The sequence below is a fragment of the Danaus plexippus genome (genome assembly GCF_018135715.1).
Source record: "Danaus plexippus chromosome 13 unlocalized genomic scaffold, MEX_DaPlex mxdp_15, whole genome shotgun sequence".
In the NCBI taxonomy this organism is placed as follows: Eukaryota; Metazoa; Arthropoda; class Insecta; order Lepidoptera; family Nymphalidae; genus Danaus; species Danaus plexippus.
Window position 1 is genome coordinate 5,253,164 of NW_026869849.1, and position 24,926 is coordinate 5,278,089.

The 24,926-nt window shown below is 30.0% G+C and overlaps 3 protein-coding genes across 3 annotated transcripts; 2 read left to right on the forward strand and 1 right to left on the reverse strand.

Annotated features, from left to right (window-relative positions):
- Positions 1-292: 292 nt before the first annotated feature.
- On the reverse strand, positions 293-24,243 carry LOC116770090 (uncharacterized; the record flags this gene model as incomplete). Its single annotated transcript, XM_061527747.1, has 19 exons — positions 293-1,034; positions 1,192-3,052; positions 3,388-3,616; positions 3,688-3,923; positions 4,002-4,099; positions 5,616-5,800; positions 6,591-6,733; positions 8,382-8,613; positions 17,692-17,793; positions 18,169-18,242; positions 19,082-19,202; positions 19,722-19,856; positions 20,227-20,377; positions 20,931-21,034; positions 21,290-21,449; positions 21,851-21,980; positions 23,231-23,356; positions 23,670-23,750; positions 24,033-24,243. Coding segments are annotated over 19 exons (5,121 nt in total), but the record flags the coding sequence as incomplete, so codon positions are not given.
- On the forward strand, positions 8,724-10,633 carry LOC116770017 (dynein regulatory complex subunit 2-like). The gene has a single exon (XM_032661338.2). It carries the CDS (start codon positions 8,825-8,827, stop codon positions 10,226-10,228), a length of 1,404 nt encoding a protein of 467 aa, XP_032517229.2. The 5' UTR covers positions 8,724-8,824; the 3' UTR covers positions 10,229-10,633.
- On the forward strand, positions 12,075-16,967 carry LOC116770019 (cuticle protein 10.9-like). Its single transcript, XM_032661344.2, has 3 exons — positions 12,075-12,208; positions 14,660-14,755; positions 16,424-16,967. Exons 2-3 carry the CDS (start codon positions 14,660-14,662, stop codon positions 16,634-16,636), a joined length of 309 nt encoding a protein of 102 aa, XP_032517235.2. The 5' UTR covers positions 12,075-12,208; the 3' UTR covers positions 16,637-16,967.
- Positions 24,244-24,926: the final 683 nt, after the last annotated feature.

Below are 24,926 nucleotides of genomic sequence, written 5' to 3' on the forward strand. Positions count from 1 at the left end.
TGTAAATTTTTCAATTATGAATAAAAACTCGAAAGAACATCTTCTGAACAGGGAGCAGGTGTTGAAGGCCTTTAGTTAAATGCTTAAGATTTGTTCGTTAAGATTAAATCACATTTCGAAACTGTCATGTTTTAAAATGAATCGTATCAAAAAGTTTACACAGTAGTCATGGGCAAACTTTAAAATGTTATTTTTAAGACTAAAATAATAAACTTGCATATCGTGCTTTCTCGTTATGAAATGCAAAGTAATATGAAAGGTATAAGAAAACATTTTATTTAAATTAACTAAACTACTTCTTAAACATCCTCTTGCGGTTAAATTTAAATTGTGATAATTTATACGAACGAGATTTTACTAGATCGTTTCTATTGTTCACGGATGGACTGAAAATACCAGAAGAGCTCTGATTGTGTACAGCAAAATTACTGTATTGTGAGAAATTAGAGGTAAATATATCTTTTATACCATCATTGAAGCTTGTAGGAGAGACTTCGTTATTATCGTCTACAGCTGAATGTTGTGGATCATATACAGAATCGTTGTTAGGAAAATTTATTTGTGGAGACGCGTCAGGTGAATTATCGCAAAATTCAGCCGGTGGTGGAATTATAACTTCATTGTTTGAGTTCGACTGTAGAAGTGTTTTAGGGTCTAGTATAGCTTCGTCGAAATTAAAAGAGTCGTTGACAGTTAACTCGCATTCTAAATTTAAATCTGTTTCTTCTAGGTCGAGTTTGTTGCAATCTTCATTTGTATCAGTTGAACTGTCGTTATGTTCATCGTTTGTTTTATTAGTTATAATTTCATCTTGTATTTCCTCAAATTTTGTAAAATGTAGATTTGGTTCGGTTTTTGTTTCAAAACTTAATGTGTGGTTTGTATTTTGACTTGGTATCAACGATTCCGGTAGTGTAACATCTATTTTTTCTAAGTCGGATATTCTATATTTTCTTCTGGGTTTTAATTCTGAACGCTCTATTTGGTATGTTCCAAGCAGAGATTCTGTTTCAACGTTTTTTGAACAACTTTGACTAGAAAAATATTAAATGTTTTTTATATTGGTAAAAATTGAACTTAGTAATATTTACAAATGGCAAAAACTATGGAATTGATGAGAAATGTGATGAAAAATATATATTTGAATGATTATTACCGAAGTCGTTGAAGGTAGACAAAGATTCTACTTACATTGGATCATTTTTATTATACTTCATTAGGATGTCTCTAATTGTAGTTTTTTTATCTTCTCCTTGAATTATCTGATTAGTATTTTGAGCTTTTTCTTGAGCAATTTTATCAGTTTTTTTCACCTCTCTTTTTTGATGTTTCGTATTAAATTCATATGAGTAATCACTCTTAATAAAAGTTTTACTACCGTCAGTTTTAAGGTCTGTGGGCGTATTTGAGTCTTTCTTATAATAACTTGTGCTTTCATTAGTTTCTTTTTTGGCATCAACATTATATTCAGAAATTATAGGTTCGTTGTTTGTGTGGACTATATCTGTTACATCTAAAGCAACATTTAAAGTACAAATTCTAGTTATATTTTCTTTATGAAAACTAACAGTTTTTACTTCATTGTATGAATATTTTCTTATGTCTTTGAATGAACCTTCGTTTTTCATATTTCGGTCATTAATGTCCAAATTATATTCAGTGGGATTTAAAGGAGACTGGAAATTCTGATACAAGCTAGTTCTCGATTCGTTTTCTTCTGTTCTGTAAGTATTTAATGGTTTTTGTGAGCAAGTCCCTGGAATTGCTTCAGGGTCTTTTACAGAATCTTGATCGTATAGTCTCGTTTCAAAGTCACTACCGATACAGATAACATTGGAATTTTGTGTGGACCTTTTCTGTGTGTCTGGAGACGTTCTTAATGTCAGTTGTATGTCAGTAGTTTTAATATCTTTTTTAGGGTTCTCGTTAAAATGGCTGAGGCTTAGACATTCACTTTGAGGTTTTTCTTTAATGTTAAACATTTCTTTGTCTATAATTTCGGTACCCGCTCTGTCATTTTCAATTTCAATCGAATCTATTTCATTGTGTTCTAGAAATATCTCAGCTACTTCATGTGTTATATCCCCGTCTGTGTTTTCAACAGTTTCAGAACCCAGAGCCTTAGAATGGATTTCCTCCGCGTTGTAATTTTTTGTGGGACAATTATATTTTTCTGTTCCTGACACAGTTAAATCTATAATTTCTGGTCTGAAATTATCATTGTCATCCACTTCGTTCTTTTCTTCACTTGTAAAATTCGGTGTGTCGGTATTTAAGTTTTTGTTTAATTCACCTAAATTAGTCCCTATGCATTTCATATTACTTTTGGTTTCTCGTAAGTATTGTTGAATGTGATTTTTTACTGCTTCCGAAAGACCAGTTGTTTTATTTGTCATATTATCGTTATCATTTTCTATATTTTTTTCGATTCTATCGATGAATGTGAAATTATTTTTCATATTACTTTTATTTTTAGGTTCTTTGTAATCGTTTGTTTTAAGTCTCTTTGAACTGTTAGTATAATGGTCTTGTTTCGTTTTTTGTATATACATATGGCTCGATGCTGATGTTGAGGGACGGTTTACTTCATTTTCTATGCCGTTTAACAACTCATCTATTTTTTCGTCATCCACTTCTTCGTAATCGAATTCCTCAAGGAAATCGTCTTCATCAATTTGATATGCAAATTCATTATCAACTGCTTTCTGGTTATTTGAAATGATATCACATTTTACTTCAAGTGATTCAGATTTTTCTGGAATCTTTTGGTTGTTTTCCATCGATATGTTTGAGTTTCCTATCAAACATTTAGTATTTCTTTCAAACGGTTCCTTCTTTGTTAAAAAATCTTCTATTGACTCCCTTTTCTTCTTTTCTACATATGGTATTGATTTTTTATTATTGATTTTTCTTTTGCGATCGCAACCCTCCTTATCTGTATGAGTTTGTATTTTAGGACTTATCGTTTGGGGAATTTTGTTATGAGATATATCTTTATTGCTAAATGGATTGATATCTTGAAAGAAATATTCGCATTGTCTGTCGATTCCAACTAAAAGAAATGTAATTCATAATAATTACTGATATATTTTTTTGTTACAAATCCGAATAAAAAGATTATTACCAAAACTGGAACTGACGCAATGTGCGGTAATTTTGTGTTTGCATGAATGTTTCCTGCTAATTTCGAAGCTCAAACATCCGTCATATACATTAATGAGATCAGAATCCCTATAATTTTATAGCAAATAATGTTATTATTATTTTGTGTAAAAATCCTTGTAGTCATAGTAAAAACTTGTAGACAAAAAAATTGTCTATACTATAAATAATTCGAATTTAAAATAAAAATAAGAAATATATTTTAAGGCGAAACATACTTAAAACTTGAAAAATAAAGTAAGAAATTCTCCGAATCTCCCACAACGATGTAACATTTATGAGCCGCTCCGGCTGTTAAATGTTCTATGTTCTCAGCTAGATAAGCTTGATTCAGTAACAATAACTGTATTTTAGCAGTCTGTTCGTTTAACGGAGTTATATTTATACTATATTTTGGCAGTAAACTAATTTGTTTCCTTAATATATTACCAACAGGTGGACCTTTATTAATTATCTGTGGACATTTATACTTTTACATTTAATTCCACCGGTTTAACGCAAAAAAAAAATTAAATATAGAGCTACCCTTTCTAAGTCCCGCGGATGACTTTCCTCTAACAACATGAAGTTTGTTTTACCGGCCGTCACGAGCAACGTACTAAAAGTGGGTCCAATTCCTTTCAACTGACGGCTCACGTACAAAGAATTCTCCCACAAATGTGCCGTGATGCATTTAGCTAATGTTATAGAATTTAAAATCGCCGAATAGAATTTCGGTTTATCAGATATAAAATTGGGACGTGTTATGTACGAGACGAGACCTAAAAAAATGGGAACGATCTTAATTATTTTTGCCGCACTTTAAGATATCATATTCAAGGTTCTATAAGTAATGTTACATTTGCAAACTCTGTCTGCTATTCGCATTATTTTTAAGGCTTCCTGGTTTAAAGAGGGATCGGGTATTGGAAGACAACCGAGTACAGCCTGGATTATACTGAAAATATATATCTAAGTGTTAGATAAATAAATATTAACTCACTATGAAAAAGTACGAAAATTTAAGTGATTTAATTTGGTTAACGTGAAATTGTTGCAAGATAAAAACTTTGACTTCACTAAATATAAAATCTTAAATAAACCTTAAAAAATCGTTAGGCATTAATTTCTTTATCACATAGTAATATATGCTGATATTACTTTTAACTAAATCAATCCAATCTGAAGTTATACAAATACTAAGTATTATTCGGCCCAAAGTGTATAGCGCTGTACGATTAGTGCATATATGCTTGATACGCTTGTAAGCCATTAGTATACACAAAAATAATAGTGCCAATAATAATATAGGTACATTTTTATGCATTATTTTATTATTTTACATATATCCAGGAGTAAAACAATAAATCTTCCCGGACGTGGTAGAGTAATTCATATGCATAGGATATTTTTAAAGAATACGCCAATGTCTAGAGGTGTAATTATTTCTTTGTAAAAATGTCTTAAGAATGTCATATATAATATTTGATAGCGTATTAAAGGAACCTGTACTGTTTAAAATGTAATTATTTATAATAGAAATGTGTTGTAACCATGTTATCTTATAAACGAAATATTTTTTCTAGATTCCTATAATAATTGACACTCTCGTAGCGACTATGTACCTCATTTTAATAAAAATAATAATATATATATATATATATATATATATTAAATTTAAACCAATGTGCATATATGAATTAATATACATATATTTTTTTGTAAATTAGATGCAGTGCTATGGTTTTAAAATTTAAAAATTCTACCCTAATACGACTATTTAAACAGATTAATTAGTGAAAACCATTAAACTGTCCGTGTTCAGTTTTATACACAAACTCGTACTATGGATTCCGTTATAGTAAATCCATAATGTATGGTCACCATATTGAATACCACAGCCATCACAGCCATCTATTATATATCGGTTAAGGTTTATTATAATTATTTGGTTGTGTAAATTATGGTAATCTGTTGTCAACGAAGCGTAACAACTGACGGCACTTAGTAAAAGGTGCAATAACTTTAATAACTGGGAAGCGTTTAAATTATAATATACTGAGGTGAGAGATGTGTTTTGAATGAATATTAAAATATTATATTTAAAAATATCCATGTTAAAGGTCTCGCCTTTAATTGGAAATTTTGTTATTTCTGTATTTTTTTGTATGACATACAAATATATAATTATCGGCTGTAAAATAAAGGTGTTATGTTTAACAAGTATATAAAAACGTACACTTATTATAGACTATAAAGTCAATAAATATACGAAATTAAAATAACAAAGAGAATGAGAAAACAATTGATATTTTTGTTAATTATACCGTAATAAAAATATTATTTATAAAATTTGTAAGGAAAAACCTTTTATAAAATCTGCATTGATTGGAATACTGTTACTTGTAAAATTAATGGACAAAACATATATATATTTAAGAAGACAATGTATTATATATATATAATATACATACCAATTCAACTTCATCTCTCGTGTAGTAATCTTGCCCTTCATTTGGTACCTAATAGTAGAGGAATTGTTGTTCCTGTTGAGTGTATTGAGGCATCTTCTTTCATCTGTACGGAGATACATATCTGATAGTTCATGACTCTCGCATATCAACCATAAAAGACGATCCAGCGACGCATCGCCGTCTATCTGTTTCAATTACCTTTGTTATATACTTTGTTATGTTACCTTTGTTTGTATATTGAATACTTTCTGTTCTTATAATGCAAATTGCCCGTAAATTTATATGCGTTGTTTTAAATTATTAAGCTAAGTTTTTTGCTTGCAACAGCTCTTGTTAGTGGTAACGGATATTGTCCGAAACAAATTGTCAAAAAAACTTGATAGCTGTATTTTTAACTAGCGTATAATTGTCACATACAATGAGTGTTTAATAAAAAAACTCAAATTAAATTTCGTAACTATAAAGAGACTTCAATTGTTCTCATCTAAGGATATAGCTAGATTTTGCCTGCTACTCCGTCCGCGTCAACTTTAGAATTGGAAATTTATAGCTGATCCGTCGAACTCTGTTCCTCATTAGAATTCAAGTTAAGTGTTGTTTTTTCTGTCGAAAAGGATGAAAAGTGTCCTATGTCCGTCTCTTCGTTCTAAGCTATATCATCGCAAATTTTCAACCAAATCGATAGAGCCGTTTTTATTTATAAATGGTTTAACTAACACGAGTTTCTTTCATATATTTAATTACACACGATACTCCTTCTGGTAGATTATATGTCTATGGTGTAGAATGTCATGAACACCCAAAAAAAAAAAACAAATTTTACAGAAGTTCTCTAAGGCAATATAAAAAAACATATATAAATTGATATAGCAGTGATTACGAAACCTAATAATGACGAACATCCTTTAAGACAAACTGTAAATTAAACTGGTAATAAAACATCGTTTAGTTGATATTTAATGTTTATGCAGAGACCTTCATAATGAGCTTCATAGTCTCCAAGTCTAGATAGTGCATGGACATGAGACGGCCAGCCTCGGTCGACTCTATCCACGCCAGTTCGTCCATAGTTATAAGTCCTGAACTTTGAAGACCGTTCATTGCTCTAATACACAACTCTGAAATACATTACTGGGGATTGGGGAAATATACATATTGTGTACATTTGTTTCAGTGTATGCTCTTGTAGAGTACACTTGGAAAATTTAACTAAACTTTATGTATATATATGTTTATTAAGCGTCAAATAGGTTTGAGGCTTAACTCTGACGATCGACGCACCTTTGCCTTGCAAATGCCATGAACGCAACATTACTAACATGCTAAAAATATTAAATTTTACGGCATTATATTTTAAGGAAATTATTAAAACTAACAAGTTTACACAACGATATATACAATTTTTGTTCATACAAACATGTATCAGATAAAAGATAATCTATTCCGCGAACGAATGCTATAACCCTTATATGACATGAAGGTATCGTGTGTTAGTTCACGTAAGGTGATGATATTTATAGTGGTATGCAGGCAGATGAGTCGATTACTTCTAAGTATGTAAATATCGTTTTATATGGATTATAATTATGTATATGTATAATAATATTTTTTTTTTACAAACTACATAACTGTAATAACGCTGACGTTCTTATAATAATATTTTGTTACAATGTTTAATTTGTTGAATTTTTTATTGAATTGTCAAGAATGAAGAGAATTTCTTTTTAAAAATGTAATGTCATATAATCCGGAACTCCTTGTCAGTGAGGTCAAATGAAGTGAAGATGGTTAATGATAAAGTAGAATGAAAGAAGTTTCAAGAAGCAATATATATATATATATACTCTATGCAGGTAAATATAAATGATAGTTTTTTTTTAATAATTTGTTTTAGAATGTTATAGAAGGATACATTTATAAATCCGTAAATAAAACATATACTGATTAGTATTCCAGAAATTATTTTAATGAATCTCATTCTTGTTTTTTTTTTGTCAAAATAGTCTGGGATATAAAAAAAATATGTAAGCGAAATTATGTGATATATGTATATTTATACAAAATTCAGTCCCTGTAAGTAATGTTGTTTATTTTATTCTTAATTTTAATGTAATAAAAGTTTAACATGGGAACATGTATGCGAATTTAAATCACTTACATTTTTATTTTCTAAGATATTTAAAATATTTACTATGATATTAATGGATATATATATATATATATATATATATATATATATATATATATTTAATTACAATACCAGTAATGTGTAAAGATTGCCGTTCAGACACAGATGCTCAGGGTATATAGAAGGTTAATACGTATAGTTAATTACAGCGAGTACAGAGGCCACAGACTACTTTATTAGGTATATCAATGAGATTTTAATTGACCACGTTTATATGAATAAATAGTTTAAAACTTTATTTCGTAAATAATATTCTGTTGACGTTTTCGATTGCGAATAACCTTTAAGGTTTTAGTCATAAGGAAAATTTATATTGATATTTTTATTTTATTTATCAAATGATTATATTATTAACAATTAAATATATATTTTTATTGATAGTGATTAATGCTTAATCCAAGTTTGAATCGCCGCACTGCCTACGGAGTTTTAAAGGTCTTCATTTAATAATCATCACACGTTATAGTATCAACTCAGGTTATTGAATGAAAAATGGGATTTTATTTAAATGTAGTGGATAATCTTAAACTTGGACTAAGACTTGGATAAAAACTATAAGATAATAATATTATACGTACCTTCGATTTTCTTCGATATGAGTTGCTCGGTCGCTGTCTGTGGCAAACCAAGATATCTTTTAGGATCCTTAACAGCTCTAACTCTCAAGAACGTGGAGTTAAGCCATTGTACGCATTGAGCCACATCACGGATAGTACCCAAAGCTACCTCACTATTGATGTTCTCAGCCAGACGTTTGTGAAGATAGCTTTGTAAGGGCTCACAACCACCTACCAGGGACTGGTATCTCGACTGGGAAATATTTTGTATATATGGTTTAAAAATCTTATAGTAATTTATAATTAGTTTCTCATGAAACTGGTTGGAAATAATACTATGACATTAGTCCAAATTTAATAAAATAAGTCATGACAAAATTTGAAATAATACGTGTTTATCAAATTGACATACAATTTTACAGGAAAGTTTATATCGCATTTTGTTATTGTTTAAGTAAATAATCATGGGTTTAACGAAAGAAGAAAAGAAAGCGAAGAAGGAGGCGAAGAGATTGGAGAAGCTGAAGGCGGAAATCGAGGCGCGTAAGAAATTGAAATGTGAGGAGTTACAGCGAGAAATAGCAGCCCAAGCTCGCAAACGTGGAGAACTTGATAGGAGTTGGCGAGAGATGATGTTAAAAATAAAGGAACCGGTGTTCAGGCAAGACATAGAAGTGATGTGGCACACCTTCGAAAGAGCATTTGACAAGAAAGATCATTTGATAAACTATACCGTGAAGCTAATGAACGTAGCTGACGATCAGTTCCAACGGACGGTAGCGAGTTTCTGTGACACTATCGATACGATGATCAACAAATTCCTTCAAGACTTAGAATTTCTATCGAAACACAATGATATAAGGACAGCGAATGTTCTTAAGGCCGGTGAAAATGAAGCGGCACGGATCATAGCCGATCATGACACAGCTGAAACACATTTACAATTATTACTATATCACGGACATACAACAGCAGATAACTTAGCGTGGACAACCAGAGGTGAAAACCTCGTTAAAGAAGACGAAGACCGAAATAAGTACGCGAACGAAAGGGAAAATCTACGCTCGTTTTTAGAGAACACATATAATACAATGTGGGATGAATATAAAGCTGTATTAAAAGCTTACATTGTTGGAACAGCTGATAATCAAAAAATGGTTAGGAAATTGAGGCGCAAGGAGAACTTAATGGCAGACATAATAGCGTCTCAGGCTAAGAAGATTGCGAACAGCGACGGCTTACTGAAACGACTTAGAACTGAGCTGGCGGCATATGAATCAGGGACAAAGCAAGCGGTGTTCAGAGACCGCCGCAACCGACATAGGGCAGCTTGTGCACGTTTGAAAAAAACATTGTTCAATGGATGTGACACAGACCAAAGTCAATTGGCTAAATTAGTTAAAGTATCTGATAGCACGATTGAATGGTTAGAAGCTGCTTGTAAGAAAGGCGAGAAGATACTAAGAATGGCTGCGCTTTGTCGCAAATATGAGACACAACGCGAAAAAGTGTTGCCTTTCGGTACCAACTTGCCTCATTCACCGACGGAGACTAAAGTCAATGTACGAAGACAGCCCGAAGATTCTATGGTTGTTAACGCAATGATCACTACAAGCGGCTTGACTAGGTTATGGCAGAAGGTATCTAAAGCAGATCTATCTAGAAGGGCTTTGTTACGCGAAAAAAATATATTGGAACAGGAAAACGCTATGATAGTACAGAAGATACAGGAATATCAGGAGAACAAATTCTCCCCGGAAGCCCACAAATACAAATGTCTCTGCAACTCAGACAAGAAGATATTAGTCCAAAGCGATAATCGCCCGGTCGCTATTGACGGTGTCATAGAAATAGCCAAATATCAATAGAACATTAACACATTCATGATTGCCAACATTACAGTACAAATATTTTCCATATTTATAGCATTGGCGAAGTTTGAATGTCTCATATACCAAAGAGTGTATTTAATTTTGAAACGTAATATTTTGTATACGCGAACGTGCATGTTGCAATGACATAAGACAGCAAAACACAGAACAAGGCGCAAACTATGCCATTTGACCTTACCTACTTCCAAATTCACGGGCCACGGCACGATCCTGATGCGTTTTACAATATAATTAACGAATTTGAATCGAATAAGTTGAGTATATGTTAATAAGTTGAGATGAAAAAAGTAAAAAAAAAAACTAATTAACATGTCACATCTGAAATTCAAATTATAATTCGCTTCAATAAAACAAAGGGCAATTATTTTTGCACGTATATCATTGAGCATTTTATTTAGTTACCCAAAAACTAGTTACAATGGATTCGAAACACAAGTTCTTGTATGTTCGTTTTGACACTACACACTGAACGTTATGAGTTTTTGTTCTTGGATCTGAACATTCGAGTGATTACGTACATATGTTACTAAGTGACAAACTGGAAACGTTTCGTAGGTAGTGTGACTTTTAAAACTTGTGCTAAGGATACTGAACATTATTTCAAAATGCTATTACAGGATCACGACTGGGAGTTAAATTCGTAAACAATTTTTATATTAATTGTAATATGAGTCACTGTTACAAAACACGTCGAGTTTAGAACAGAAAAACAAAATTGTAATATATAAACTACTGTATATTTAAAATATATATTTTTTAGTTAATTAAAAGGCCGTGTTCGGATTTATAATGAAGCACACTGCTAGACCCAAAAAAACACATTGAAATAGTTCTCATAAACGAAATAAATTTGTATCAAATAATTACAATAATAACATACGATTTATGTATATTGTTTTCATGTTGAATGTACCTAAATGTATTTTTTTTTATCATTTTCTTGGTTTTACTTCAATACATTGATTTATGTGAGGCATGTTGTATTCTAATACTTTCACCCAGTTTGTGGTGGAGACAATCTTAAGGAAGAAGAACGGCCCACATAACGCAATCAACACCAATAATAACTTCAAATAAACCGTCGCTGGCCACGAGAAGTTTAAAATATTGACAAACTATACTATAATTTCTTTAATTTCGCTATTTCTAAATATTAAAATCTTATTAAAACCATCAAATTGTTATAAACGCATTGCAGCTAAGATATTTTCAATACTTTAACTACTTACTTCAAGATTTTCAAAATAAGTATGTATTAAATATGTATGCGTACATATATATATGTATATCTTTAATATAAAAATTAATGAATCTATGAAAAAAAAAATGGTATAAATTACGCTCTTGTTTACATTTTGATTTCCACCTAAATTGAGAAAAGGCTTACTTCATTCACCAACAAAATAAGGATGATCTGAGTTTATATAACATAATTATATATATTTTTAAGCAATCATTTAATGACTTAATTGTTAATGGAGGTTTCACAAAACACGCGTCCAACTAAAGGTTCAAGGTTAACGAATTGGACAATTATATTATTGATTGACAAGCGAGAAGATCTCCCAGCTAATGTTATGAAATGTAATCCCACTGATTCTATACGCATTTGTTACAAAAATATAATGTTGCAATTTTTATAATACGGTAATTGTTCGAAAAAAAAAAATGACTAACGCGTCTATTTTTTAACTAAAATTCTAACAAGATATACTTTTTTTTGCTAAAAGTCTTAATGTATAAAATATATTTAGTTGTCTTTAAATGAGACTAAGTAAGTTTTATAATTAAAATTATTAAATGTTTTTGACTGTACTGTATTATAAGATCGCCTCGACGTCGCGCTGTCTTCCTACCAGGGAGTCGTGTATATATGAGTAGACGTTCGGGGTGCCGGCACAGTCGACACACAGCATCCAAACAGATTAGTGATAGGTTGACCGAGCTGTTTTAACGGTGAGTTACCTCAATTTATTAAATACGATTTAAAACCTTGGACTCGTAGACTACACTAATGTGGGAATAACATATATATTTTTTTATACTCTAATAACAAAATTATGTTGATTAGCAAAGATTTATTACACATTGTTGCATACCAGTAAGTTTTTATATACATTTCAAATTTAATTACAATTATAATAGTATTTATTAATAAATAAACTCGTCTATCAACAGTCAAAACTGAAACTTTGTTTAAAACAGCTTTATAGTTTTCGTTACTGAAGTAATCGATATGAAATTTATTGCCTTATCCAGTCATTAACGGTAAGACAATCGCTGATTAGCGCTGGGGCAAAAAGGTGTGAATGTGGGTCATTATTACGAGATATATACGATATTATGTCGCACGCCATTGAAATTTTTATATAAAAACGTATACGACACTGAAATTTTTTTCTCCATTGTTCTTTAAAATTTAATGCGTGCGATGGAAGATGTTTGAAAACTATTTGATAATATTCGTATTTTTTTTTTTATTCAACTAAAGTGTATGTAATTGGTAGGTCCCAATTAATTGATTGCGATAAACTTTTTTCTCTAATATTCTTATATAAAAATATTTAATTCAATATTTATATGTTTAAACCGAATAAGAAAACGACGATCTGTTGGCTACAATTATAATTTATATATATTTTTCGATATCCAACATTTTCTTTCAATCTATTGATCTCGTTTGTAAGTTTTCATTGTTTAATAAACATTACAGTCAAAATTTAATAAACGTACCTTTATTACGTATCGTAAATCTGAATTAATAAATTTAACTATTATTTTTACTAACGGCACATAAAATTTGTATTCAACAAATGTAAATATTGCTAAGTAACCATTTTCCTTGATATAGGCAAATTACAGTTTACGCTTCGCCAATCTGTGAACCGCAAGTGACTACGAGTGTGATTGTGATGCTAGATAAAATCATACGATAAATTAGAAACGAAATATTTGTGCCGCTTTAAAGCGCTTTTGTTATGTTTACACAAAATGAAACATAGCTTCAAGTTTAATAGGAATTCGAAAAAACAAAAGCAAACTATTTCATCAGTTTGTAACATTTTTTTTCCAATTTATATTCTGTTAGAATTTAAAACAGATAAAAAATTTATTCAAAGACTTTTTTAATTTGTTTAGGCGAAACTAATATATATATATATACTTATAGCGCAAAAGACCTGAAACAATTCTAACAAAATCATTACGTTGGAAGTTCCTAACTAATTTTTATATGGTATTATTATTTTTTCTATCAATACATATGTTGCTTTCTTAAGTCAGTTATTAAACATAAACATATATTCTTTAATTTGATAATCGTTGAAACAAAAAGCTGCCTCAGCAACGCAATACATCAGCAACGGTAACGAGACAAAACAAATTTTCCCTCAGGAATGTATCACGCGAGGCCGAATCAAATTGACATTCTTCATTTTTTATGAACGTTGCAAAGTCAAATATTAATGTATGGTTGAAATTTGGTCGAAAATTAATATAAGACCTATTCTAACACTCATAATACTAATACATTGTGATTAAGTATGTATGTCATGTATTGGAATGTAGCTTTATTAAGACTTTTTTCATACTCATGAATATACTAATAAATTATTAATATATATGGCGAGGCATATGTTATAATAATAATAATATGTAAAATTTATATTTATCTATTTATTTTATATGTATATTTTATTACCGCTTCCAATCATTATGCCTATAAAGACTATTAATCCGATATATCCACATTTCTTGTTTTTCTAAATATTGAATTAAAATATACAAAGTAAATAACCGTTAATTATCATAATAACTATGATTAACAAAAATTAACTTTTAATACACCGTAGTGTGTTATCGTGTACTTAGGAGATGAATTATAAGGAACATTCAAACATTAATTCCACGAAAGACAATGCTTCTTATGAAAATCATTACCATCTCATTGAAGGAAAAATTTCAATTGTATTTGTTATAGAAATTAATAAATAATGTTAGGTTAATTTTTTTATAAATTGATGTTTAAGCGTAATAAAATAATATATCATTAAGAATCTTAATATTTTTTTCTTTGTCTTTGTGCCAATTTATATTAGTGTTTTAAACGTAACTGAATTAAAGACAATTAATATCATCTAGAGGACAGTTTAATTTATACAATTAGAAAAAATACATAATATGAAACGATCATTTGCTTGCTCTGAATGAATTTTGTTCTATTTTTGTAATGCTCAAGTTTTCCTTAGATATACATATATAGGGTGTCCCAAAATTAACGCAAGATTTTTCAATTTAACGCAATTCAAATCTTGCGTTAATTTTGGGACACCCGATATAATATAATATAAAAATATTAAGCATTAAAACATATATATATATATATAATTCTTCATTTGTGTGTTACAGATGACTATGTTATTCTCTTGTACGTTGGTTCTGGTGCTCGTGGGAGTTATTGTGTGCGCGCCCGCGCCACAGGAAGAAAAATTCCCACCTATGCCGGTAAGCATTTTCTCGCTTTTCATAATATAAGATTTCTATTCTATGAATTGTTTATCTTTTTTAAGGATATGTTTGAAATTTAAACGAATAAAAGTGTCAACCTGTTTTATCTCAATAGTCCAAAAAGTTTAAATATGTTTGTTTCTTTTTTACTGTGAAATTTCTTAAAATTAATTCCAAATTTAAATAAACGCGATCCTCGATAATGTTGTCAAGACTATAAACAAAGACGGTCATTGAGCAAAAAAAAAAATTGGGCAACAACATGTTATTGCTCGTCGTTATCTTGTATGCGAAATCATCACGAGACTTGCAAAAGAATAAAAACGAGAACTAACTAATTATAAGATGATAATCACATATATTTTATGTAATTCAGTTTTTTTTTAAATTTTTATTTTAAAACAATCAAAAAATGATTATAAATCCTAATAGTAATTAAGACTTCTTGGTTAATCTTCTGAATTGTCCTTGTAGCGACCTGATTAAGCTTGAATAATTCGGTCAAATGTTTGTTCGTTAACAATATTGTGAACCCAATTAATTCAGTTGAAGCGAGACACGATTATTCTCATTAGATCAACCTAAGGCCTAGCAATTACAATGATATCTCGCTAATCTATTTGCTATCAGACCTCAAGTATGCTAACGGTGTGACCCACTGTGCGCTTGACACAAGTTTTCATTGTTACACTACATACGAAACGTTTTACGTTTTTAAATGAATAATCTACCTTTATATTATTTGAGATTTATTAATAAAAACTATCAAAAAGATCGGATACAGTAGGTATGACTATGTGTACTGTAAGTTCACCAAGAGTTTGCATTGAAAAACTAAATACGAACAGTTTAAAGTTTTTCCTTCGTTTCTATATTTAATTTGACAGTGCGACCGGGTTGTAAGGTTACATAAACGCGTTAGTACATGCATGAACAATTACGTACGACTCGGTGACTTGGTTTGATAATTTATATATAAAATCAATAAAATAAAAAAGTTTATCTCTGATTTAACTACTGATGATAAACGACTAGTACCTCTATACTTATAGTTATTTAAATGATATTCTATAAACCTTATGCTATCATATACTAGCTTTGATATAGTGGGTTAAAACAAAACGGATCGTAACCAATAGGTAGTGATATATATATATTGTCACGTGACTTCATACACAATACAGCTGTTATGCGTCGATCTCACGGGGACAACATGTGATCCCGGGATAAATTATAATCTACACGTTGTTCTGATAAGTAAGCTATATTATTGTGACGTTTCATCAAAATCGATTCAGTAATTTCAACGTTTAAGAGTAACAAACGTAGATTCATCCGTATTCCATACTGAAAAACTTTCGTTTTTGTAACAATAGGATTGAACTGTCTGTGGATGTTAGTTGTACGGTCATTCAAAAACTATGCAATGGAATTTAACGCTACTTGTGATAAATCACTATTATTATAAAGGAAATTAAATATTTGTATAGATATAGGAATATGAACGCGGTTTAATGACTAATGAATAATAATAAAGATATTTCTTAATTAATTTTGTAAGAATCATTTATCTTTATAACTTTTACAAAATAATTTTAACCGACTGTTATAAATACGTTTCCTTAATGACGTATTTTTTTTATATACATAATTATTTATTTTCAGTACGAATACAAATATGATGTGGTGGATCAAGAGAAGCTGTTGTTTTTCGGTGCAAACGAGGCAGGCGACGCTCAAGGGAAGGTGGTAGGTGGTTACCAAGTGTTGCACCCCGACGGCAGACTCATGACCGTGGAATACACCGTCGATGGTGACAGCGGTTTCGTTCCGAGGATCAAATTTGAGGACAACGCGAATCCGTTCGGAAAAAAATAGTTGTGTGATGAGACTAAGTTATTGCAATATCGATATTTTTAATTAATAATAATATATGTTTGTGATTTACATGAAAATTTATTCTTAAGTAAGAATAATCAGTGTATTGACAGATTGTTCTGATATAACATAAGGATACGTGCTCGCAGCATCTATCGCGTTCAAATAATTCGATTTTTTTTTTTTTATGTAAAAAATGTGATTTTCGTCATGCAAGTTACCTACCGTGTTTTATAAGACATATTTTGTACAATATTTTTCTAGTACGTTTACTTATAATATTTTAGTGTAAATCTTTATACATCTTTTATAATAAATATTTTAACATTGATATGTCTTTAATTTACATGAAAGTACGTGTTAAACCGGGATTATTACTTTAGACATCTTAGAAGGACTAAGTTCATTGTTTGCAATATTTTATAAAAACAACTGTACCGGTGTAAGAGAAAATCTATGTGATTTGATACACATAGAACAAAAGACATTAAAAAAATAATTTCAAACAAAACCAACACGCGAAACTGGATTAAAAGAATTCATAATTTTCCATAGAGATCCAGAAAAATTAAGTAAATAAATATGTATAAAAAACATATGAACAGAAAATATATTTCAAGATAAATAAGTTTACCTTATTTGGAAGCGACGTTTCATTATTGAAATTATAACGGAAAGTGGTAAAACTTTCAAAGAATGATAAGACGGATTATGGAAAAATCAGCGAGCATAAATAATTACGAAAATAAAATCGAACGTATTGAATCAAAATCATTGTTTGATGTATCTATTTATTAAATAAGTAATATATTTCAAAGCATTATGGAAAAATTAATTATAAAAGCCATAACTTTAGCCTAAAAAATTTCGTATCTAAGCAAATATGACACAAGAGTCATTAAATAAAAGTTATTCCTGTCGGATATATCCCGAATTATTCCTATAGAACCAGTCAAATTATCAACAGTATTTGTAATGTCACCTGTATTACCTTACAATGCTTTACCTTACCTGTAGTACTTACCTTATATATACGTAATCACAGTTATACTTACCTTATCCTGGAGTCTGGTCATAATAACGGCGGTCGCCTCACGATCGTACTGCGGTCTGCCCGCTCTACCGATCATTTGTAACACAGTACTTATACTGTACTCCTGACATCATGTACATATACATTAAAATAGATTTAATAATTAATATAAATATTTAAATGATATTTTGAAATAAAACCTCAATATTATAAATAGGGAACATAATTTAAATTATATACAAAAAATACATATACTTTTTATGGTTTATCTTTAATTAAGTAAAAAAAAGTAATTATTAAATTAATTAAGTAATTTATTTTTTATTCTAATCACAGATCTCGAACAGCTTTTTACTATTGATTCAATATTATTTAGATAAAATCTTCATCAAATACAAATTTGAATGAAACGAGTGAGCTAATTCTAAAATGTACATATATTGCTATACTAAATAGATTATATTAAGTAACAAGTGATATATAGAAGAAATTAATTCACCTTATAAGCGCCATTGACATATTGCTGCGTGTTCTTAATAATAACAAGATGAGCTGGTAAATTAACGCCCATGGCTAAAATAATATGTAACTACCGTATAATTTGTCTGAGAATCGTAAACATATATATATATATATTAGTTATATTAGTTATATATATATATATTAGTTTGTTTTGTTTTTCTTATGTACGAAGATTTTTTTATAGACCACGTCCCAAGTCTAGTGTAAATAGTGATAAAACCTATCTCTTTATTCTGTGTCCAAGGAAATGAGAACAAAAAAATCAGCATCGTCTTTAGTAAGTTTTAACATAAATCCCGTAGAGGCTTATATAATACTTTTTTTTGGTTGCTAAATAAATATTATATAACATGTACCTATCAAACGTACGTGATAATCTTGCGACTTTTACAGTGAAAGGTTTTTACGTGACGGATTTTTGAAGTACGGAAGCTTTAAGGAATTTTATAGAATTTAACAGTTATATCTTTTCAAGACATCACATGTCCTAGACTTTGTTATCTGATGTGCGCTCAGATAATCATTATGGAGTGAAACTTTCAAAGGGATTTGTACCGTATGATATGAACGGGAAGATCTGTTTTAGCTTGAATTTACTAAGCGCTGGGATGAAAGGATAATGCGCGGTAGGTTTAAACAAAGCTAGAGTTCGATGACCTGAAGTTAAAACTCCTATATAATCGTATAGAGCTTGTCGTTATTTGATATAGAATCATTTTATATAAAATATTCTTTATATAGGTGTTTTTTTTTTAATAAAATTTATAACAAAAATAAATTTAATGTTTAAGTTATCAAACCTTTAGTTTCATAAGATAAATAAAACAAAATTATAAATATTATTGTGAATTAGTACTAAATATGCTTATATTACTGAATAAAAAACGTACCTAATGTGGTTGTTGTTATGAGTATAGGAAGATCTCTGTTCCTGAACGCACGTTCAATGGCGTTCCTTTCGTCTAGTAAGAGACCGGCGTGATGGCAACCCACGCCGGACAACACCAACGACTGGCCGACGAGACCAGATAAATATTGTATACAATAACATGTGTCTACGTATGAGTATCAAAGTTGTCGTTTGTCATACATAATGACGTACTGATCTGAGTTATGACGTGACATTGAGTTTATATACATGATATATAATTGTATGTCCAACGAGAAGAGATAAATGTTGTAAATACTCATGAAAAGTTTGAGAGTATAATATTTATTATCGCCTGTTGAACTTAAATTTCTATTTTAGCGAGTTATTGTCGGAGTTTGTTTGTATATGTATATATATATCTTAATAGACATAATATAAATGTGTTCAACGAGAAAAGATAAATGTTGTAAACATTGACTGAGCAATCAACTCTATGCATTTGGATTGTGATATTGAGGGAAATAAAATGAATCTTATTTTGTGGAACAATTACTTTGAATATTTTAGTTTGTTGATTTTATTGTATATATTATAAAGATACTGGAAAGAATATTATATTTATATGTGTGTGTTTAATTATTTATTATACTGAAAATTACCTGTAATTTCTTGTTTCTTATTGAAGACGCTATGGTTGTTAGTTTCGCTTTTTGTTCAGGACTGAAGCCAACAGTAATCTCTTTAGACAGTGTTTCAGCGGTGAACATCACGCTTTTTCTAGTGTTGCAAAATATCTACAAATATACTTATATATAATAATAAAAAATAATTAAATATGAATTATTTTTTGAATATATTTAAAACAAAATTTAATATTTATAACGATGTTTACATATTGGATATAAAAATTAGTCAAGTGCGAGCCGGACTAGATTAAGAAAAGTTCTGTAAGTTTGTAGGGTATTAATATTTCTTATAACGTTAGCGATAACATTTTTAACTGCCTAACTATTATAGTTCATAAGATATAGTCTGATAACAGACACTTTGACAGCTGAGTCTTTGGAGTGCCGTTTGGGCCATTTTGTTACGGAATATACTGTATAAAAATAAAACAAATTCTGCAACATATTTTCTTTTAAAAAATATACATATAAACAATACCAAAGTAGGTTTCCCGTTGTAATATTTCTGTATGACCGGCCAAAGTTTGTAGTTTAGAATAATATCGAACTTGAATATGCTGGTCCCTGGCGAGCACGGATAACCCTCCACTACGCGGTTCAACTTAACTGGTCGACACTCGTCACCAAATCTATTGCATTCGATATGAACAAAAAATAAACAAAGTAATTTACTGTGCAATTTTGTTTACTAAAGCATTACTATGATAAAAAGAAGAAACGAAATCTACTGAAGTTTTAATGAAATATGAAGCATAATGTTAAATCTCATCAAGTATTTAAACAGATACAGTTTGACATCTTTTGATCTCAAACAGGAATATTCGCTTCACATACAAGTTAAAGACAGTATTATCGTACATTTAAAATTTTGGTTATTGAAATCAGGAATGCTAAATGTGTTATTAATGTAATGAAATCATTTTAGTACGACTCGTTTTATTTAAGTTTTATAGGACGTTTCGGTTAGAGCAGCTTCCAACAGCAACGAGATATGAGAGAAGTTAGTTACATCCAAAAACTCAATTTTATTTAAATATTAACTATAAATAATAAATTATTTATTATAGATATTTTGAATTTACACACATTATTCGAAAATATACCTCTTCCATGCAAATCAGATAAAAATTAACAAATGTCTATACTATAATAATAATATTAATGATATGAAACAGTGTATACTTATAGTGTACAGCCTGTGATCCCCCGAGCCAAGTGGCTACGTCTTCAGGGTTGCTGATGGTAGCGGACACAGCCACAAGACGGACGCACCATTGTATTGAACACTATGAGTAAGTTTAAATATAATTTTCAACAATAATAATATTATATTTCCTAAACAGTTTTTTCCTCCGATTTTCGTCTTACCAATATAATTAAGGTATAACTGACGATCTTTATCTACACTAACCAAGTTTTTTTGCAGTATATATAAATATCATGAATGTTTACGGAACATCATTAGTTTTTAACTTAGACATTTATTATGATAGGTCATTAAAATTATTATAGATTTGTGATGTTAGATACACTTTACAAACCTGTACAGTCTTCACTCTACTAACAACAGCTTCTAGGACGGGCCCTCTCGATTCGTCGTTCAAGGAATGTACCTCGTCTATAAGGAAGAGCTTCACGAGGGACAGGTCGTTACAACGTCTCGTTATCAAATCCCATTTTTCGGGAGTTGTTATTATTATTCTACAATTATATGTCTTTTTTGCAAAATATTTTCGCATCTTCATAAATTTTGGTAAGTATGCATTTAGGTTAAAGATTAAAGGTACTGAATGAAAATGATTTTAACGTTTACGTTATTCATTATAAAAACAAGTCCTTATGATATTCATCCATTAAATTGATCGTTTCTTATAAAAAAAAACAAATATTGAAACATTTTTATAGCTTGATGTTTATATTACCTACAGACAAAAGATCTATCTTCTGTATAGTTTTCTGTAAACTTTTAGCAGATATTACTAAGCTTGTATTTTTCTTATAATAGTGCTTCGCAAATTTGAAACATTTTTTTTTTATTTAAATTACTTGATCAAAATAAATCAATAATATATGATATTTTTAATGTATATTTATAACTAAACCTGTAGGGTTGTAACTGTGAGAAGTCTACGTCGGTGTCGCCAGTTACTTCTATACATAGGAGGCCAAGCTTCATGTACTTTGAATACCATTCGGTAATACGTTCTGTGCACAGGGCCTTAACAGGGGCCACTGGAAACATATTTGGTACTCACCGCGAGACCATCGAGGGAAAAATTCCAAATAAATGATGAATATTGAAAAATTTTAATAGAAAATTCATAACACGATATTTTTATTAATAAGATTAAAAAAATTACTTATTTCAACAGAACAGTCCACGGCATATTAATGCTACAGTTACCTATTTAATTGGAGAATTCATTACACTTTTCAATAATTTTAATGTACTGGGAATTAAAAAAGAATCTATTTTTTTATTATTATGTTGTATATACTGAGACGAAACTTCTCAGCATTCCATGGATTCACCGTGTGGGTGCCGGGTCCATCGCGTTATAGGGAGAAGAGCTTTCAGTGCCTGGGAGTTGCGACCTACGTGTACGTTTAAGATGCCTTATTCTAACGAGCGTTAAAGGCTCACCTCCACCGTCCAAGTTCCTCTCTATGCCCTACCTAACTAAATTTGAAATGAACCTACTAGGGACGCCTTCGAAGTACGTTTTTAATATGAATTGATGTTAGTTTTGGACAGGCCCAAGTCTTTTATTAGGTTGTAGAGAGATTTTGCTGTTATGCCTATCGTTCCCTCTTCTACCGCGCACAAATTTACGACAAAACTATTCTTAGAGAGTTCGTTACTGAGCTCGTAACACTTATTGACCGTGATGGCATGGTTTTTGGGCATGTTGCTTTCCCAAGGAACCGTAAACTCTATAAACACAACGTGCTTTAAAATTCACGAGTACAGAAATATGTCTGGTCTGGACGCCGAAGCAAAAATATCCTCTGGGATTTTGTATTGTTTCTCATTCGTAGCCATTATAGTCCAATCCTGAGCCGCTTTAAGGATAGAGTAAGGCTTGACGTTTGATATTATAGCCCTAGTGCCTTCTCTCATAAAAACTATTAATCACTCGTTGTGGTTACTTCTTTTTGCGCTCTGGCTACCGAAAGACTAACCGCTTCACGTGTCATTTCTAGAACCCTATCGTGACGACGCGAGTATTGACCGCTATCCAGGAATACCCAACACCCTACCAGCTAATGCTTAAGAGTTCCAACTGCCTTCCCACAGACATAGCAAGTTTTTTCGGTACCTTTACCCTATCTTACAAACTTACTCTGATTTGGGAGAGTCATTTGGAAGGCGTTGACGTATTTTTTTAAAATATTCATATGTTTGTGTTAATTGTATGAATTAGTCATAAATTTCAGTGTATAAATAAATGAGAAAGCAAGGATGCGAAAATTTAACTAACTGTAAATAATCTTGTAATCGTCAGTGTAGTTTTTATCTTCAAGTTCCATTAGCAACTGTACTATGGCCATTTCGAATATAACTGTCTTGCCTGACCCGGTCGGGGCGCATACCACCATAGATTTATCTAATGCATGGAACACATATACAGGAAAAAAAATCAAATTGACTTTAAACATAAGGATGTGTATACATTCTTATCTATATGTAATAGAAAACAGTATAAGTTATTTGGGTATTTTACTAGTAGACTACTTTATATACAAGGAAACTATATTTTATGGTTATCTTATAAGTTTACTTATTAATGTGGAAATATATGAAAGTGTCATATAAAAATAATCTAACACAAACTTAACTTAAATAAATCCAAACTCTTCTTAAACAAATCATTATTTAAAACTTATATATAAAAAAATAATAGTCATGATATAACTTACTTGAATACAACGCGTCATCCATCACAGCCGATTGTACAAAATTAAAATATGGATACGAAAAAATATGCCGATATTTAGGATCTGGAAAACATGACACTAAGGAACGCGAGTATAGTAAATAAAAAAAATAATTATACTTCCAGTACCGAAACCTAATAGTTTTGATTTAAAATAAAAAAGGGATCAAATTCATTACATTTTTTTTTTATTTCCAGAAGATGCACAGGGAAATATGTCGCATTTTGATAAAATGTACCTAACTTTGAATAAGAATGAATATTGTTCATAAAATTACCCGTTTTATAACCTGATTTGTTTTTTAAAAAAAATATTGTAAGTGTAATAAAGTAAAGAAAGAGATACCTATTTCTTTAACGCTTCTAAAATTCCCCTTTTGTCCTGTATATTTAGGAGGCCTTATTGATGGTGGACTATTTTCTGGAATTGGACTTCCAAGAGGTGAAAGGGAAATTGGTTGTGAATATTGAATACATTCCTCTTCGTTTAAATCTCGACTTAAATAAAAAAAATCACCAATAATTCTAACTATTTTGTTGATATTACACTTGTGTATTTAGAGAACATTTATATTGTCAAATATAACTAAAAAATATATTATTTCACATTTCAATAGTAATTAAAAACTCTTCGAAATATACTTTTCAGCTATATATGAATATAGGACCATGTTATCATAATAATGGTGTAATAAATGTGATTAGTTAAGGTCAATATAATTATTTATATATAGGTAAATGTTAAACTTCTACTTTAAATAACAATCTCCTAATACTTACGATTTTTCAGACATATTGAGATTTAATAACTCAAAATATAATGCAATTCCTTTTTAATAACTAATTATTAATTTTAAAGATTTTTTTTTGTTATCCCGCCAAAATACAAAAAAAATTAAAGTTACATTGCACAGAATGTTTTTTTCTGTGTGTGTTGAAAATCCGGTGTGTACAGCACAAAGAAATAAAATATACTATGGGATGATTTAAACTACAGAAAATATATTTTTTCCAAAATAATATTAAAAAACATTTATTCTTATTCGTGGTAATAAAAAGCTAAAATAAATTATAAATATATTTACATCGATGAATAACAAAAGCATCGTATAAGCAGCAAAAGTAAAAACTTAGACGAATTATTATTTTGCGAGTGTTTGTCACTATAAAGTGTTTGATTTGGTTAAATTTATAAGAACCTTGTACGTTATACATAATGATAAAATCAGAATTTCTTTTT

What these genes read in the sequence shown, in the direction of transcription:
- LOC116770017 (XM_032661338.2), top strand. Translation starts at nt 8,825, where the DNA reads ATGGGTTTAACGAAAGAAGAAAAGAAAGCGAAGAAGGAGGCGAAGAGA.
- LOC116770019 (XM_032661344.2), top strand. Translation starts at nt 14,660, where the DNA reads ATGACTATGTTATTCTCTTGTACGTTGGTTCTGGTGCTCGTGGGAGTT. An exon ending in AAAAATTCCCACCTATGCCG is followed by an intron (nt 14,756 to 16,423) that starts GTAAGCATTTTC and finishes ATTTATTTTCAG; the next exon opens with TACGAATACAAATATGATGT.